Below are 19,682 nucleotides of genomic sequence, written 5' to 3'. Positions count from 1 at the left end.
TTCACAATTTAATAAACGAATAAATATACTTTTAGGATTAAATAAAAGAGCAAATATTCTAATGAGTCGGACAACTGAATGTCATCACATGCTTCTGATAAGTATTTATAAAAATGTGCTGTCAGTTAGTTGGTAAGAAGTATGTAAAAGGAATATATACATGTATGTATATTTAATTAGTATTTATTTTATTTCTAGAGAGAAGCGGGAGAGAGAACTGGATATGTTCCTTAAGAAGCGATACAATAGACTTGGAGATAGAGTCCAGGCCAAAATAACACACATGGAAAACTTGACGACAAATCCAGAGTTAATACTAAAATAAATTTTAACCACTGTAGAACAAAATGTGTATACTATGTAAATTTACAATTTATTGTTGTGTCAGAAGGTGCTTGTATGTATCTTCCTTCAACTGTTTTTTGTTTTCTTTTTTAATAAGGAACTGTTATTTTTTTTCCGTTTGATATTTGGTTGTAAAAAATATTTGTTATACAAAATCTAATATTGTACATAATTTAGATACATTCTGTAGTGACAATTTTTGTAATGACCTGACATCTTAATTCTCCTAGTTCTTATGTTACTAACAATTAAAACCACTCAACATTTGGACTCGCAGAAAGGGGAGTACAGTTGCATTTTCTTCAGCCAGTGATTTATCAACCCTCACTTCTTCTGCTCTAAGTTTCAAACATTTCTATAACCATATATATGTAAAGAATGCAATGTGCTTTAGTAGTGAGGCAATGGAGTTGATTAACATCAATTCATTCAAATGAGAACTTACTGATTGACCTGTGTGTGTGTATGTGTGTCTATGCGTACATCCACCATTTTGTTTTAATGGTGTTAAAATGGATGTTCTGACTGATCATATTCAAACATTGTATGTACATCATCTCATACAAATGCACATACATTTGTATGACAATCCTATTTTAGATAGCTGAATAGCACCTATTTTATTGCAATAAAATCAAGCATTTCTGCCATCTCGGATATGAATTTCGGTCATACCAAAACTTTGTAATACAGTGCACATTGAACATTATGGTAGCTTGATGTACGTCATGTTGTTTTTAGATCCGATTAAAAAAAGGCCAAAAAATAGGGTCAAAAGGATGTTTTTGCCTGTTCTTGGTAATGTATTGACCAAATGCATTCATACACTGCATACAAGTAGTGCACAATACATTACATAGATGTATGTTGATAGGCACAATGTCACAATCACAGTCTACTAAAGAAGGCTATGGACATATTTTATCTTGCTTACTTGAGATTATTAACTTCTATGAAGTTTAGAAAAGTTTCTTTCAGATCTCATTTAGTAATTTCTTTCTTCTAGTCTAAGTTTTGTGTAAATACAGAGTGCATCATATAAATATGCATGATCTTTCCCACTGATGTATAGATTTCAATGACTCCTACTACTTACATGTATCAAAATCCTGTAATTGCAGCTGTACTGCATTGGTTCGCAATTTTTGTTCCTATTTTTAAACTCACCTTTGTGGTACCTAATGAACACAGATTGAGTATTCTCAGGGGCGAACATCCGGGCATTTTCACCTCCTGGCAATCATCATGGTGAAAACAAAGGCCGACAACTCACAGAAAACTACTTTTGGATAGTTGTTGAGACTCCTGAACAGTGTAACACCATATTACCTCTACATGTGCATGGTTTCTCAGAATTATTTCAAAGTTGAGTTTGTGTTGTTTCCTGTATTTTAGCTGTTCTCACCAGCTCTTGGACCGTTGTTCCACAGAAGCTCATTCAGGCCAAATATAAATACATGGTACAGTGGTGCATGTCTTAATAACATAGAATGTTATTTGATGTAGCTCTGCTCTCCAGAATAAGACCAGAATGTTCATTATGATGATGTGTATGTAACATACAGTACACAGACAGCTGGAAATCTTGTTCGGTACTGCAATAGCAATTTTGCACAGTATTATATAGATTAAAAATATGAAATGATTGCTGAAAAACACAGCTCATGTTCCTTTAATATTTTGTTGATATCACCGTATACGACTTCGTACTTTTGTACGTTCCTTTCCACAAAGATGTGTTGTTGTTGTAGCCGTGTTGGCTACTTGCAATGTGTATATCCTATGACAACCAACAACTATATAAACTCCATATCTTTGTGAAATGAACTTTATGCATCTGATTCATTAAACCAATTCACTTCTAATTATTACCACTATTGTTTAAGTTGGATATTTGTTGGACAAGTTAGACAAAGTGGGTTGTACTTCCTTTGCAACTAGCTGATATCCCCTGGTAAAATAATTAGTATTACCCACCATGTGCATCACACCCCTGGTTTCTTGGCAATATCGGTAGAATATTTAGTTTCTGACAGAACTCGATGTTGCCATAGAAGTTTGAACATTGATCATCTTGTAATGAACTATAAAAACAAAACAAAACAGGTAATGTTTCTTCTTACCCAGACTTCTTATCCAGACAGACTGGATTGGTTGCAGAACCTGTGAACACTGGCTCAGTTACACAGATCCCTTAGGGGGATCCACACTATAGCTGATTCACTTTCATAGTCTCAAGCCAGGTTTTTTAGCCATGGAATGGCAGATCTTGGGTCAGACTGTCCCAGAACTATTCAGCATCTGGCTGGAACCGTTCATTGATTTTTTCACACTGTTGAACACCCAAAGACTGGTGGTGTAACGTGCAAAATCCCTTAAATACGAACACTTAATTACACGAAGAACATAGAACACTTTTCCGGGGATATTTGAAACCGAAATTGTCATCTAACTGTGAGCCCGTCGCTGATTGGCTGCTGAGCTGGAATGACAATTTTTGGTTTCAAATACCCCAGGAAAGTGTTCTCGGTTCTTGGTGTAATTAGGTGTTCGTATGCAAGGGATTTTTCCATACAAAAACACCAAATTTGGCAGAATTTTGTTTTCGGTTGGCTTAATATAACCCCAACGAATCGCATTTTTGTGAAAGATTGGTATTTTTGTCCAGATTTGTTGGAATCTGAAAAACGCATTTCACAACTTGTCTCTTATTTAGTTTTATGCCGCATTCAAGATAAATATCGCATTTATTAGTCCCCGTTCGGACGAAGTCCGAAAACGGGGACTTATAATTCGGTGTCCATCTGTGCGTACATGCGTTCGTCCAGAGTCATATCTCAGAATCCCTTGGACCGATCCCGTTCATTCTTTGCATGTGCCTAGTACTTTATGTGGGACATCTGCACATGCAGTGGTTTAGCGATTCGATTCAAAATGGCCGACTTGTTTTTTGAAAATGTCGTATTTTGGAAAAAAAAAGTCATGCTTTGTCAGTTTTCATTCAAATTTAATACATAGATCATGTTAGAATACATGTCCCCAACCGTTCGTGAGTTCCTGAGTCTGTCCATCCGTCCGTCCGTGTGTGTGTCAGTCCATCCTTGCGTCAGTCTGTCCAGAGTCATATTTCAGAATCCTGTGGACCGATTTCGTTCATTCTTTGCATGTGCCTAGTACTTTATGTGGGACATATGCACATGCAGTGGTTTAGAGATTTGATTCAAAATAGTCGACTGGCAGCCATCTTGTTTTTTGAAAATGTTGTATTTTGGACATGCTTTATTTGGACATGCACAATTGGATCAAAGATGGCTGACTGGCAGCCATCTTGTTTTTTGAAAATGTCGTATTTTGGACATGCTTTGTCAGTTTTCATTCAAATTTAATACATAGATCATGTTAGGATACATGTCCCCAACCGTTCGTGAGTTCCTGAGTCCATCCGTCCGTCTGTGTGTCCGTCCATCTTTGCATGTGCCTAGTACAAAATGTATCTTATGTGGGACATATGCACATGCAGTGGTTTAGAGATTTGATTAAAAATAGTCGACTGGCAGCCATCTTGTTTTTTTGAAAATGTTGTATTTTGGACATGCTTTGTTGTCATTCAAACTTGGTACATAGATTATACATGTTAGGATACATGTCCATAACGATTTATTTTGCAATTGGATCAAAGATGGTCGACTGGCAGGCATCTTGTTTTTTTTTTCATTCAAATTTGGCACATACATGTACTTTATACATGTTAGGATGCATGTCCATGACAATTTGTTTCAGTCATCTGACTGACTTTTTGGCCTTACTACTATATTTCCACAATTTATGTACCATTTTCATTCGAATTTGGCACATACATCATACATATCAGTGTGTTTCATAATCAGATCAAAGATGGCCGAATAACGGCTGTTTTTATTTTTGACCATATTACTACTACACGGAACACTTGTTTTGATGTAAATAAACAATCTGTTGTATACGTCACTTGGAACTCAAGTTTCAAGGACAAGCTCGCAACAACCCCTCCGCTTTAATATGACGAGCACAAAGAGAACTTTCAAAAATCTAACGGGGACTGTGTCATTTTCACTGACTTGTTTTATTATCACATGTGCGCCAGCTGACTGTGGTTTTAGCATGGAAAAATAGAGCATCCCTATATATTCTACTTGTATTACCAAGAAACCCTAGAAGTGCTGTGCATCTGGTGGGTTTTATCATTATTTTATGGCTGGCAGCAAGCACAACCAAATTCAGACAAATATCTAACGTAAACAATAGTGTAATTAATTAGCAGTGACTAAACAAGTGTACTGGCTGGAGGCAGTTCTATTTTATAATACTCCCATAACAGTATACTGAATGCCGTTGTATAACATTGTAGCTTTGAGTACTACAGAACAGCCAGCATGAGGAGTGCTTTTATCTATGTAAACTTGTACTGAATCCTGTCCAAAAATTGTCAATTGGAAACAACCCTATATGTACAGTAAATTTGTATCATTAGGAGTTGTATAAGTAGCACTGTAACTTTCTCATAAAATTCCCCAAACCTAGTGATTGTACATTATATTCTTTGTAAATTTTAATTTGCTGATTTGAATGGTATAATTTAATTATTAACCACATTGTGTTCTATCCTACAATATATGCAATAATGTTTTGGATACCAAGTTTTTTTTGTATCATATATGCTGTAGCATAAAAATAAAAACTTTTTGTACAGTGAATCGCTGCTGCTGTCTGGGAGCGTATTTGTAACAGTTCAAGATTGTCGTCTGTATTTATTTGAAATTTCATGCATATAAAAAACAGTATTTTTGCTTTGTACCAAATTTACAGACACTGTTTGCCATGCCTGTCAGAAATGGGCGAGGAAATTTGAAAAATAAAACAAAAATGGCATTCGCTACATCTTGGGTAAATTGTATTTTATTGTTTGTTTTTGCCTACATTAAACACACACAGTGAAAATATCTGTTAGTCCATATATATATCTTGCAGTAACACATGCAACACAATGTCGCCTCATGGATGTCACTAATCTCTGCAGTGAACGTTGTGGTATCGCTTGCCACTCCTGGATCAGCCATTGAGCTAGCTGACGACGATCCACTGGTAAGAGATGATTGCCCATAACACGAAGACCAAGTTGATCCCACAAATGTTCAATTGGTTCCATGTCATGTGAATAAGCAGACCAATCCATTCTGTTGATGTTGTGCTGGCATAGAAAATCTGTGACAACGTGCACAGAGTGGTCTGGCATTACCGGTATCATCCTGTAGGACTGCCACAGCTTCTATCCTCTGTAAACAAGATGACACAATAGGTTGCAGGATCTCGTCTACGTAACGAAATCCAGTTAAGTTGCCATCAATAACATGGAGAGGGATCCTTTGGTGGTAGCTGAAGCCAACCCATACCATGATGCTGCCACCACCAATCTGGTTGTGCTGTCTGATGGTGGCATCAGTGAAGCATTCACCACGAATTTAGACATGTGTGGCAGATTAAAAACTGCCATTATGGCAATATTGGAGTTGCATGACATTGTTTAACATGGTCCAAACGTATTTGATGTAAAAACTCAGGTGTTACTTTAATAAATTGTTTTGAGAAGTATATATCTAAATCTCTAAATTTGCAATTCAATTTTCAGTCATGTTTTGCAATTGTCTTTTGTAATATAGGGTATATGTTTAAACACAAATAATTTTATGCTAAATAAAGTGTGAATATTAAAGCGGGGAGTCGTCACCTGCGCCTTCCTGTCATTGATTAAAAACAAGCATCTACCCACGAGCCTTTGCGTTTTTAGTGTGTGTTGTTATCGTTGCTTGGGACTCAATTCCCACGCAATCGCCTTAATGTACACAACGACATATTAGACAGGTTATTCCAGGGGATGTAACAAATGCATATTTGCTGGCACCATTCATTCATGATGACACTTTTCAAATGTTATCTTCGTAATATATAGCCTCAAAAATTGACTTACTGCCCTCTATAACACAGGCAAGGTAGGAAAGCGTTGACACCATGACATCGAAATTTCCCGAAAATAACACGATTTTCGAAATTATATATTTCGATCCGCTTCACACAACTCAAGCATGATATCGGTAGAAACTATCGATCGACTTAAAATCAAAATACCATAGCAAAATTACAAATCCATCTATGCGGATATTTTGAGACCCGAGCATGCGCACTTCCCAAACATGTACGCGCGTACTGCATAGTCTTAAAATTTAAATATTGTATGTTGTATCATTTATATATGTTGTATTTTTAAATTGAATTTTCCTGAAAAATAAAAATTGAGCTAATAGTTTGCAATATACAAAAAAACATCTGCATCGGTTTTTTATGACGCAGTACGCGCGTATGTGTTTGGGAAGTGTATATGCAACAGATGTTCCATGATGGCGTATGTTTGATTCAATGCTCCTGAGTGAGGTATATACCGCAGAGGTTTTAAGAAACTGTTTTTTTAAAGGCACCCGTGTTATAGGCAACAGATGCTCCCATGATGGCGTATGTTTGATTCAATGCTCCTGAGTGAGGTATATACCGCAGAGGTTTTAAGAAACTGTTTTTTTAAAGGCACCCGTGTTATAGGCAACAGATGCTCCCATGATGGCGTATGTTTGATTCAATGCTCCTGAGTGAGGTATATACCGCAGAGGTTTTAAGAAACTGTTTTTTTAAAGGCACCCGTGTTATAGGCAACAGATGCTCCCATGATGGCGTATGTTTGATTCAATGCTCCTGAGTGAGGTATATACCGCAGAGGTTTTAAGAAACTGTTTTTTTAAAGGCACCCGTGTTATAGGCAACAGATGCTCCCATGATGGCGTATGTTTGATTCAATGCTCCTGAGTGAGGTATATACCGCAGAGGTTTTAAGAAACTGTTTTTTTAAAGGCACCCGTGTTATAGGCAACAGATGCTCCCATGATGGCGTATGTTTGATTCAATGCTCCTGAGTGAGGTATATACCGCAGAGGTTTTAAGAAACTGTTTTTTTAAAGGCACCCGTGTTATAGGCAACAGATGCTCCCATGATGGCGTATGTTTGATTCAATGCTCCTGAGTGAGGTATATACCGCAGAGGTTTTAAGAAACTGTTTTTTTAAAGGCACCCGTGTTATAGGCAACAGATGCTCCCATGATGGCGTATGTTTGATTCAATGCTCCTGAGTGAGGTATATACCGCAGAGGTTTTAAGAAACTGTTTTTTTAAAGGCACCCGTGTTATAGGCAACAGATGCTCCCATGATGGCGTATGTTTGATTCAATGCTCCTGAGTGAGGTATATACCGCAGAGGTTTTAAGAAACTGTTTTTTTAAAGGCACCCGTGTTATAGGCAACAGATGTTCCCGGGAATGGTTCCAACAACAAGGGAGAAAATATCCCCCGAGTTGTACCGATAACATAGTAATACATTATTATATAATAGTTCCAAAATGTTCGTGATTTGGGTTAAATTGTGCTATTTTGATTATTATTACATTTTCTGCTGGCGAAGTGAAATATACATGGTCATAATAATTCCATGTTGCTAGAAAACACTGTTTTCAATGTCTCGAGATAATCTTTAATGGCTTTTGGCTATCTATGAAAACAAACACTATGAAGTTCATTGAGTTCTTTATATCCAAAATACGCTGTAAACGTCGAGTGTAAGTGTATGTGCTGATTCAGTTTATAAGACCCATGGCAACGAAAAGACAACGAAGGACGATCTCTATGTGTCCTCTACTATTAAACGAAGGTAATCGGTTCATTTTTTGTTTCCCTTTCATGTATCAATGAACACCCATCAATGATTCAGTATACGCCGCGATATATATGCATGTATGCACGGAAATTACTAAGTCGGCGAGGAAGTTGCTTACAAATCGCGAAGTTGCTGAGTAGAGGCGAAACTTGCTTACACGTCTGTTTATTGGACCGGTCGCACCGACAAAGTATGCGAGTGGAAGAGAGTGTGATACAAAGATTGTCGCTTGGGACTCAATTCCCGCGCGATCGCAGGTGACAACCCCTTCACCTTAATGTACACAACAGGGGGGGGGGGGATTGGCACGAGAGGGCGCCATCTGATCTGAATGGAACGTTTCGACGTCAGTCGTCCGTAGCCCATCGTCAAGCAACAACGTCCCGTTTACGAACAGATAAAATAATTTCAGCCATTTCTTTACAGAATAATCCTCAACAAAACTTAGAAACATTTCATAGACAAATACAGGCTCCAAAATTATGTCTATTTCAAAACAATTCAACCGACAACCAGTTTGACGCCACAATTTGTTGCTGGAGCCCGAGTTCTACGCGTGATTTTATTGCGTTCAAATCTGTTCCATTTCAAACTGCGCATGCACACACACACACTGTGGTTCATTGAAATGCATACCAAAATGCATAGCCAAAAATTGGAAAACGTCTCATCATACTCCTACCTTGGTGTTAAAATCAATGCTACTGGTAAACTGAACAGAGCTCAAGAAGACCTTAGTCACAGAGCAATGAAGGCACTTTTTAAACTAAAACAATTACTCTATGCAGACCCAAATATTCCAATCAAAACACATCTGAAATTGTTTGATGCTATGGTTAAACCAATTTTACTCTACTGTAGCGAAATCTGGGCAAGCGATATTATTAATATGCACTCAACAGACTTGTTTAAACAATCCTTGCCTATGGAAAAATTACATCACAAAATGTGCAAGTACCTACTACAAGTAAACTGTAAAGCCACAAACTTGGCATGTTTACTTGAACTGGGAAGATATCCACTTATCATCTCAAGCATCAAACGTATGATTAACTACTGGCTGAAAATAAAACATATGGATGAAACCACTCTGATCTCTGAGGCCTACAAACTTGGCACCAATTTGGACAAAGAAAACGTCAGTAATTGGACCACAGGCATAAAAAAATTACTGAACCTTTTGGAAATTAGTGATGTTTGCGAAAAAACCAGTATTATCCCATTAGCTACAAAAAAAACTAAAAAATATGTTTGAGAAACACTGCACAGAAACAATGCATAATGACAATAAAGGCACTAATCACAAAAATAAACTTCGTACCTACAGACAGCTGAAAACTGATTTTGTACTGGAAAAATACCTTGAAATTATTAAAAACCCCATCCACAGATCATCTATGACTAAACTGAGGATAAGTGCCCACATACTTCAGATTGAAGTTGGGCGATATCACAACATAGATGTCTTAAATAGAACATGCCCTGTCTGTGACTCCAATGAAATTGAAGATGAAGAACACTTCCCCTTCAATTGTAACCAGTACAAATTTGAAAGAGATGCTTTGTTTGAAAACGTAAACTTATCCGTTAATCTGAAAGCACTTCTCAATAACAAAAATTCTGAAACCGTCCAAGCAATTGCCAAGTTTATCAGCGACTGTTTCAATAAAAGAGAGAATTTCATGAAAAGCAATTTACCAGCTGCCTCAAAATAACACCATAAAATTATTTATATAATAATATTTTCACAGTATTACTATTTATTTCTTTTTTATTATTATTATTACTTATGTATTTTATTGTTCCTTATATCCTTATTGTATTCTAATCTAGATCCCAGAAGGGATACGATATCAATAAAGGTTGTTATTATTACTAATTAGGTAATTTGTCACTGATAAAAGTCACCAAAAAAATTTTGAGCAATTTTGAGCAATAGTACTAGAGTGAAATATAATTGTGCCTCTGCATTCTCCATGAATTTCATAACTTGCTATGGTAAAGAGAAAACCTGTGTTTACTTTCAATAGTTAGCTGGAGTCTGATCGAAAACGTGTCTCAAAAATTACCTTTACATCATTTTTCCGATTATTTTTTCAGCTCGTAACGATAGAATCAATCAATTTAGAACTAACATTTATGCTATCGGAAAGCATTTTGGCACAATTTTACTGAAAAGACGAGTTTTTCATTGCTCATGAATATTAATTTATGCAAATGAGACGAGTATTTCAACCAATCGTGTCATGCAACTCCCCCCTGGTACACAACGACATATTATACAGGTTATTCCAGGGGATGTAACAAATGCATATTTGCTCGACACCAAAATCTTTTTTATCTTCATTCATGATGAAACTTTTCAAACGTTATCTTCGTGATATATAGCCTCAAAAATTGGCTTACAGCCCTCTATAACAAGGCAAAGGTAGGAAAGCGTTGACACCATGACATCGAAATTTCCCGAAAATAACACGATTTTCGAAATTATATTTCGATCCGCTTCACACAACTCAAGCATGATATCGGTATCGATCGACTTATATTACCTTTATTCGAACTAAAACCGCCTCACAGAATGATGACTGAAGTTTCAGGTACACCACCTGGGTTTCCATAGGAGCCAATCACAATGTAGTCTTGTCAGCAGCTGTTTCACAATGACATGCAGGCACTCACGTAGGCGAGTTAGTAGATCGTAAACATCCTTTTTATGTAAATCACAAGCACACCTGGTAGATTCCAATTATCCTTCCAGAGTTGTAAACAGTTATGACCTGTCAATCACTTTTATGACAGTCACACGGCAATACACACCGTTTCTTCCCATGATTCCATGCACACTTCTATTTACAAGGTTTGAGGGAATATGAAAAAAACATTGAATAAAGATGCTGACACGTACGAATGCCCTGTGTCTGTATTACAAGATCAAGGATGGTGAAAAGATAGAGTATGTTGACTTATGCAGTATCTATCCATAGATCAAAAAGACTTTGAGATATCCAGTTGGGCACCCAACAGTCATAACTAAAGTGTGATGTTTTGCCTCCAAGAAGATTTATATAACAGTTCTACTTTTTAAGGCGAACAACAAACTATTTTCAAAGCAAAGTTAACGGGTTCACTCTCAATCACGGAAATCAACTTGAAATTAATGGTTAGCCTCCATTCATGCATTATAACTTTGACAATATCATTGACATAGGCTCTGCTAAAATGGACATATTCATATTCCAGCTTATATTGATGATGGTAAAAAATGTGATAACAAGCTAGGTCTTTTCATATCATCAGATGCAAGAATGAAATACCCATTTGCCTCTCTTGTGTGTGGAAGACCTTTCCAACATATATTAGAACAATGTGACAGCATCATAATACAACTGTCGTATATCATCTTCTATTGGTGTGACAGTAAGTTTCAGTCGGCCTATGTGGAAATGAAGGAAGTGCCTCAAACTAATTTTATCGTAGCCATATCACAATATATTGGCAGAAACATTGTGGTGATAGATAATCTGATGTTCTGCGGTTTTTCACAAAGGGATCTCACCATTGAAACCTATGAATGATACTGATTTTACGAAATCTCTTTCATTAGGGCAGGCAATCGATTGCAAGAGCCATCAGTCTCAACATGCACTACATTTTCTTGTTTAAGCAATTGTACCCCGGAAATGTTAAATTCCTTCACTAACACCACGCAAGAACCTCATGGCAATCACCCACTGGTGACGCTGTCATTGAAGGGGCTTATGGCTTAAATTTGCTGCCATAAAAGAGACAAAACGAGCAAAACATAACCAAGACGTGCATGAGGAAGTGGTTGAGTAAACAGGATGCATACACCCTGCACAAACAAACTAGATGCTCCTTTAAAGAAGGTAGGTAATTTTCCAAGTGGAAGAGCAGTGGGAGGCTGATCTATGTGATTTCTCCTTGATATTCAGACATAATGAACGATACAAGTGTATGATGTGTATTGACGTCTTTTTTAAATATGCTTTTGTCGTAAAGTAGAGCGAGTTTGGTCGAGGCATTTTGGAAAATACACACAGTTTTTCACGCAGACAGAGTAAGGGAATTGACCAACAGACTCTTCCAAAATTACACGAAGAGCGGAGACATTAAGTTATTTACTACCGGCAATGAGACTAAAGCCAGCATTGTAGGTACAAAAGAACCATCAAGGGGAAAACGTTCAGATATTTCACAATATAGTACGATATGGTACGATATCGACAACCTATCACAGAAGCATAAAAAAAACCTCATTTGTTATGTACAATAAGCAGAAAAAAGGTCAGTGACATAAACTCAGGTATTCACAGTCGCTGGACGTCTCAACACGCACATTTATTGAATTTCTGATTACAACGGAAAAATCTATGTAAAGGAAGATGATGCAATGTACATTGTGGAGAAAGTGTTTCGCAGGAGAAGCATGAAGGCCAGACAACACATTGACAAAATACTACAGAGAACATTTTCGACAGATGGCAATTAGGAAGTAGCATTGGCTCACACCCACTATCCAAATTCATGGAACAACGTCGTACATGAACAAAATAGGATCTACAAAGCCTTACCCAGTTTTGGAGATTACACAGATCTGAAATTGAATCCAACCTACTACTACTCGATCAATATAATTTTAGATGCTATTCGGAAGATTGTGATTCAAAGATTGTGACAGTTGTGGTTGAATGAGCGTGTTGTAATCTTAATTGGTGAACAGGCTAAACTGTTATTTCCCACAAATACACTGATTACGAATATAACACACATTAGTTCAACATTAGAATTTTGTATTCCCTCTACGTGTATTGCAACATAGTCAAACACCAAATGGTTGCTGCCATCTCAGTACCTCTTGAACACGTTGACGGAACCCGTGATAATAACATCAATCACACTTACAACAAGCCATACTTTATTCTGATTCAGATGTCAAATGAACAGACATCTACCTTACACTACATACTTGGGGAAACTACTGCATGAATCAGGATGTAAAAATGGTTATGGAACAGGAAGCATGTTGCCTGGACCGGCAAGATTGGCAGTGCCTCTATAAACCAAAGGCCTGGAAGCTGCTGTATAACCAGCACTCGATGCCGGTTTGGGTATTCTAGTTGATGTTGTACAAAAGAAAACTTCTAAAATGACACTTCGGGTAGAGCAAAGACTGTCGGTCATCAAATTACTACTTTGGTGTGAGAACATTTATTCAGAAGATCCTCTCAAATGGGTTGTGGAAGCGTCATAAAAAAGAAGAAGACCACTTTTTACAAGGCTAAGAAGAGGAGAAGATCTCGACTGAACATTATGGCATTTGTACTTGATCATTTCTGCAAATGCGCCAAGACGGAATCCGATATCTTTACTATCCCTTTGACACAGACAAATATTTAAAAAAAGAAGTTACGGGTAAACCCACTTACGAATATAGCTGATGGTCCCATCGTGAGACCTTCAGCTGGACTACATCAATATCGGTTATACACTTTTGTACATCAAGATTAAGTCACAAATGTCAACAGGGAAAATTGGCTGAGGATGCTGCTGTAGCGCCCGTGAACTTTGCATTCACTCTTCGATCAAATCGACTTGTACCTGAATGGAAACCAGATTTCAGATGCATCTCCCACCTATATCTCAAAAGAGCTACGATCGAAACGCTATTTAGTTATAAGACGCCAAAGCAATGGATATTTGAGAACACCACTGAAAAAATTAATGTCACAAACCTGGAGTCATATACGTGTATACACCATGCAGTAAGACAGTCGACATGATCTGGCGAATACACAGGAAGACATATTCTTTCAATCAAAATATTTTCTCAACGTATTGGAAATTAAACTGAAATTACACCAAAGTAAAAATCAGTTCTGTCTGATAAGTTCAACAGCATTCGTGCCATCAAAGTGAGCATAACCGACACTACTCCCCTAGTGGGAAAAGTAAAGTTGAGCCACATTGAAGCGTTCAAACAGGTTACTGCTGCAAAATACACTGTCGACCGATGGGTTATGTAAATCACATCTACTCCAGCTGGTATGATGTTGTTAAACAAAGATTTAATATTCCTCGGTCAGCTGTCTGAACGAATCCTCCTGTGTGCGGTTCCCAATACGTCCTGCAATGGAACAGAATCAATCCATTTATTTCAAGAATTACCATACTACCACCCCTTTGACTCATATTAAGAACTTGCAAGTCAGTGTATTTCTGAAGATCGGTAAAGCAGAAATTAGAACTTGTATTTTGCAAGCAATGAAATGCAGCTTTTTAGAATGTATTTCTTGTATACCAAAAAAGCTGAACATGGAAGTTAAATTAACACATTTTTCAATTCAAAATAAGTCTATGTTGAATTTAAAGACATGTTTTCATTGGTACATCTTATTTTACGCCTACTTTCATCCACTTTTATTGGGCTATCCTCGTTAGTGTTACCCGTCAAGATTGGAAATATAATGTACAAACATTTTTACATTTTACAGACCAGCGTAGACACTAGTTCCACATTTCTACACATGCCAACTACTGCCTGGCACCGTAACACTAATTTGGGGGGTTATTGGAACATACTTGGGAAAGGGAAGGCCCCGGGAAATATGGTTCTGTCTCGTGTACTAGACCCAGTTGTAATACTTGTCTTTTTATTACAGACTCTAATCGTATATTTGGTCCCAAGAGCGTGGTGAATAATGCATTCATTCATTACAAAGAATGTTGTTCATTGCATTTCGCGTAATAAATACGGGAAACTTTATATTGGTTCTACAATTCGTCAATTAGGGGATCGGTTTTCTGAGCATCTACGACAAACTAGACAGAAACATCGTTTATTCGGTTTCATATCATTTTGATTCTAGTATATGTCCATTTCTGGTGTACGTGTTATAGCAACGAGAATCAGTCCAGGCGTGTGGGGGAGGAAACCACATTCTGCCGTTAACAAACTGTTTAACTATTTCCTTGAGCTTACTACCTAATGCGCTTTATATGTTCTATTGTGGAAACATTTAGTAATTTCATGTTATAGTTGCTGTGTATGTTCTTACACTTACTCTTATGTTCTACCTATACATTTAAACATGGGAGTCAATGCTATCACTAAAGAGCCATTGCTCGAAACGTCTAGCTACTTTTGTTAGTTACTTAGGATAACGATTACCAAATATTATCCACTATATATCCTGTAAATTTATAGCTAGTTATACATATACAAACATATACAAAAAATATTAAAGTCTAACCCTTATTGAAAACTCAACCATCGTGAAACTCAACTTGCGTGAAAATGTTTATTTCTGTCCATCAGCAATTAATGAGAGGACATTCTAAAATAATACAATTTTCATCAGGTAAAAGTATTTAAAATAAGTAAATTCCATTCAATCCCAAACCTGAAATTAATCTATGTTCTAAAATTAAATATTTATAGCGGTTTTTATCGTAGAAATGTAACATATCTGCTTTCCAATGGGGAGCATAGTTGGTCCATCATTTTCACGAACATCATCCCCCTCGCGTAATAAAGAACATGAATATTTATATATATCATCATGACTTTATTGGATTGGAACTGCCTCATCTGAGAATATATAAATTGACCAAGTGGTTGAAGTTGAAATATGATCAAAGAGCATCATTTTGTTTCATTTTGTATTACATTTTGTTTCAATGTATTCCAAACATGGTTTCGAACAACTGCATGACGATCATCATATTAAATATTTTTATAAATAATAATCACTATTTGAAAAGTTATTTGGTTACAATGAGTAGTGGATGACTTTATATTATTACAAGAAAAAATGGGAAGCACCTAATTCAGTAATGTAGATAATTGTCTAACATAGAAGCATGCATGCATAAACCTATGAAGCCGTAATAACACAAATAACCACAACAATGGACGTATATAATACTGGCGATCGGACACGGTCTCACCTACGCACAGTTTATCTTGATGAAAACGGCACTTTGCATAATAACGGTGTATTTTCCAGTAATACTGGCGACGACGGTAATGCAGGGCTTAGTCACACCCTCACTCAGTCGATCACGCTCTTTGCATAATAACGGTGTATTTTCCAGTAACACTGGCGACGACGGTAATGTAGAACGCAGTCACACCGACACTCAGACGATCACGCTACCGATGAATTACAATGAGATGTTCTCGGGTGTTTGAAACTCGTCACCCAATTACCCATATTCCGCTCACTGCGAGATCTCGCGTCCTTTGCAACCAGTCATACAGGTCAGCTTACCCCTAGTGACGCCAGCGCCATTGTTCACTCCATTGTATTCCGTTCACACAACAATATCGACTGTACAAAAACGCTACAATGGGAGTAAAACGGTGCTCTTACTGTGAATGCAAGAGTGACTCTCGGCTCATCTAAAGAATTACACGAATGATGTGTTTTTCACGCGTTTCTCGAAACCAAAAACACAACATGAGAAATGTGATCGGTAGACCAGTGCCTGTTCTCGTGCCAATGACTTTGAAAAACACCGGATCACCCAAGACACTTACAGTACTCGACCAGTACTCAGAAAATTGTGATTTTTTAAGGGGTATGCGCATACCCGAGCACCCCTCCTGGAAAGAAGTGCATATGACAATTTTAATTCACCAGTTTCAGCCATAATGTATTCTTGCACGATTTGACCTGCAGCAACGTCCTTAGACCTGATGAGTCAAGTGTGTTAAAGGTAAATTGTATATGGCATGAAGTATTTATCGCATTTCACTTTTATTAAGAAGTCATTGTCAACATATTCATTGGTGGCCGATATCTACGCTGTATCATATAAATCAGGTGCAGCCAACGAGCAATAAATTTAAATAGTTAATTCTCTGGGAACAAATATTTTATGGTACTTTTGAAGTATGCTAATTAATATAAAGGAAAGAGGGGAAATTAAAAGCTGTTCATACGCTACCCTCCACCTAAAAAAAATTGTCTTTCCCTCCTGCTGATCAAATTCATCTTTCCCCTGCTCGCATTTTCAGTTATTGATAGCACACGGCTGCCCACATTTAGCAGATGTTGTTTCCCCAAACGTTGTTTTTATTATACCCTGCCCTAAAGGCTGTTTTGCCTTGGGACAGCTTTTCTGATGAACACCTCCATTGGCTGCACCTGATAAATACAATTACCAGTATTCACTCTATGTTCAAAACTTATCTATCGTCCAAAACAGCATTGTCTACCTATCTCCATAAAACACCAACGTGATTTAATGTTTGACATTTATGTTTCCAACTAAAACAAACGTATCTCATTGTTGATTCTAGAAAGCAACAACACTCAGTAAAGGCACGCCATGTAGCCGAAAGATGGTATCCTTAAGTTAAGCAACATCCAAGCATGTACATTAAAGCATGCGAGAAATCAGTACATGATACTAACTATTTCTACAGCAAACATTAATGTTAACATTAATGATCTAAAATTTAAATAATATTCACTCACCTTGTTCAGTTCATCTTTCTGAACAGTTTTGTATCAGTGGATAAATGGCCATGGCTAGGCATTAGTTTCGGCATGCAACAATCTCTAATTCTTTAATTAAATTGTTTCAGAAATATCTGAATCTGAAATATTCAAAAACATCAATGGGATTAATATAAAATAATGTGCATCGAGTGTAAATATATTTTTTAAATATTGGACAGTATACGAGTACTATATAACTTGTACTGCATTTCAGAAAGACGTTGTACTAAAGGGTACCGTTATTTTGATATAACGCTGCATATACCCGTCATTAATAACCTAGTAATCATACATCACTTATTATATAACCATAGTTGTTTAACAATGTTTTTCTCTCTACATTACGGATGATCATTTTCTGACGCCGTTTACTCTGCTATAAAAAAATAAACCTGTTCAGACAAAAACACTTGTTAATTGGGACCACTGGTACCTACTACATCGCACATTTTTCATTTTGGTTGGATTTAAGAAAGTATACGTTGGCAGTGCTGCGCGATTCTTGCAAACTGTGAGATCTGGGACCGAGATTTGTCAGAGCGCCTTCCCCAGTGCAATCATGGCCATAGTTCACATCTGATGATCGTCTGTCTCAACGTCGTTTAAAGGACATTCAAGATGGATATGAATCTTTATCTATTGTTTACAACATTCAGAAGAAAAGCACTCGCCGTCCTAAGTTCTTCACGAAAAAATACGGTGAATATTTTTTTTGTCTGGCATAATGATAACATTTCTCATTTTTCATCATAATAACCACAATAATATAACCGATATGGCAAAATGGCCAACAACACCCAATAACGTAAACACAGGATTATCCTCGTTTAAAAACGACTTATATCTGATCAAGTAAATGCATACAATAGATGATTATGAATACAGTCGCTAGAAGATATATTGCATTGATAACAAATCCAGATTGAACAGATGTTGTGCTATAATTATGCATAATGGCTATTGGCACGTGTCGAAGCTTTAATCATATGTCAGTCCTGTCAATCGATATACGTAAAGTGTCATATAATGACATCATCAATACATTATATATAAACCCAATATATATCTTCTAAGAATTCACCTTTGTTCAATTTTGATATGGAAAATACATCCACGGATTTATACGATTTGATAATATTAATTAACTTCAACACAGGAATAGAGAAGTGATGATAAAATAAGCTTCAATATACCTCTATTTTATAACTATCCCGAACCTCGTACAACCAATATCTTGTGTGGCTATAATATGACGTCATGGTTTTGTTCAGTTCCTCGAGACACACGTCAATCAACCATGAAATCCGGCAAGTTGAAATTCAACGACCAGGAGCTGTCAAGTTTTAGTTTAAAAACAAGCGGCCCAATATTACTAAATTATAATAATAAATATCTTTATTATAATACTAATTTGTGTCATATATTCGAAAATAAACTTTCATAAGTTTTTACATAATTAGAAATGAAACAAACAACATTGAGTCACAATAAACACTTTATAGCAGACTGGTTAAAATGCTAGGATGTACAGACTATGCACAATGCGCCTACACAGCTGAACGAACAATAATTCAGTGATTCAAATATCTATTTAAGGCTTTAACTTAAATTTCCCCTTTTCTCAACATAAAATTATACCGAGTATAAAAAATAATTAAGCACTTCTCATACCTGCAGTGACACTTCATAAATCGATAGATTTTATTCCTTTTTATGATGCAACATGAAGACGCATAAACCAATGTGCCACTAATCCACTGTATGGACTGTCTAAGTTGAGCATAATACTGTGGCTTTATGATGATGAAGCTGAAAAAAATATAACTTTAATGAACATATGTCTGCTTGATGCGGGTAATACATTTGATATTCCGTTTTATAGTGAGGTACATCTGCTTTATTATATGCAACAGAAACCCCTCAAAAGTTTAAATTATAATACTTCAATTTGTCACCCTCTTGTATGCGAGACTGACAACCCCTACTTTAAATAAATAGATTAGTATACCTGTACGCCATC

The 19,682-nt window shown here is 36.7% G+C and overlaps 1 protein-coding gene and 1 long non-coding RNA gene across 3 annotated transcripts in view; one reads left to right on the top strand and one right to left on the bottom strand.

Moving 5' to 3' along the window:
• The window catches only part of LOC100367352 (cilia- and flagella-associated protein 221-like), a 62,013-nt gene extending 56,753 nt beyond the window's left edge, over positions 1-5,260 (top strand). The window contains exon 19 of the mRNA XM_002733056.3: positions 199-5,260. Coding sequence (XP_002733102.2) covers positions 199-325 — 127 coding nt within the window. The 3' untranslated portion in view covers positions 326-5,260. The remainder of the gene's footprint in view (positions 1-198) is intronic.
• A 4-nt stretch (positions 5,261-5,264) lies between these two features.
• Positions 5,265-19,423, bottom strand: LOC144348580 (uncharacterized). 2 transcript variants are annotated; one of them, XR_013419852.2, is made up of 5 exons: positions 19,334-19,423; positions 18,856-18,995; positions 17,639-17,760; positions 13,889-14,280; positions 5,265-5,657 (listed from the first exon to the last, which is right to left on the bottom strand). It is a non-coding gene; the product is annotated as an uncharacterized LOC144348580 (long non-coding RNA). The 2 variants fall into 2 exon arrangements; XR_013419851.2 differs by lacking the exon at positions 5,265-5,657 and having other exon boundaries at positions 12,456-14,280.
• Between the last annotated feature and the right edge of the window lie 259 nt (positions 19,424-19,682).

Source organism: Saccoglossus kowalevskii, chromosome 7 (genome assembly GCF_978046115.1).
Source record: "Saccoglossus kowalevskii chromosome 7, keSacKowa6.1, whole genome shotgun sequence".
NCBI classification, from domain to species: domain Eukaryota; kingdom Metazoa; phylum Hemichordata; class Enteropneusta; family Harrimaniidae; genus Saccoglossus; species Saccoglossus kowalevskii.
This window is presented reverse-complemented; position numbering and strand designations above follow the sequence as displayed.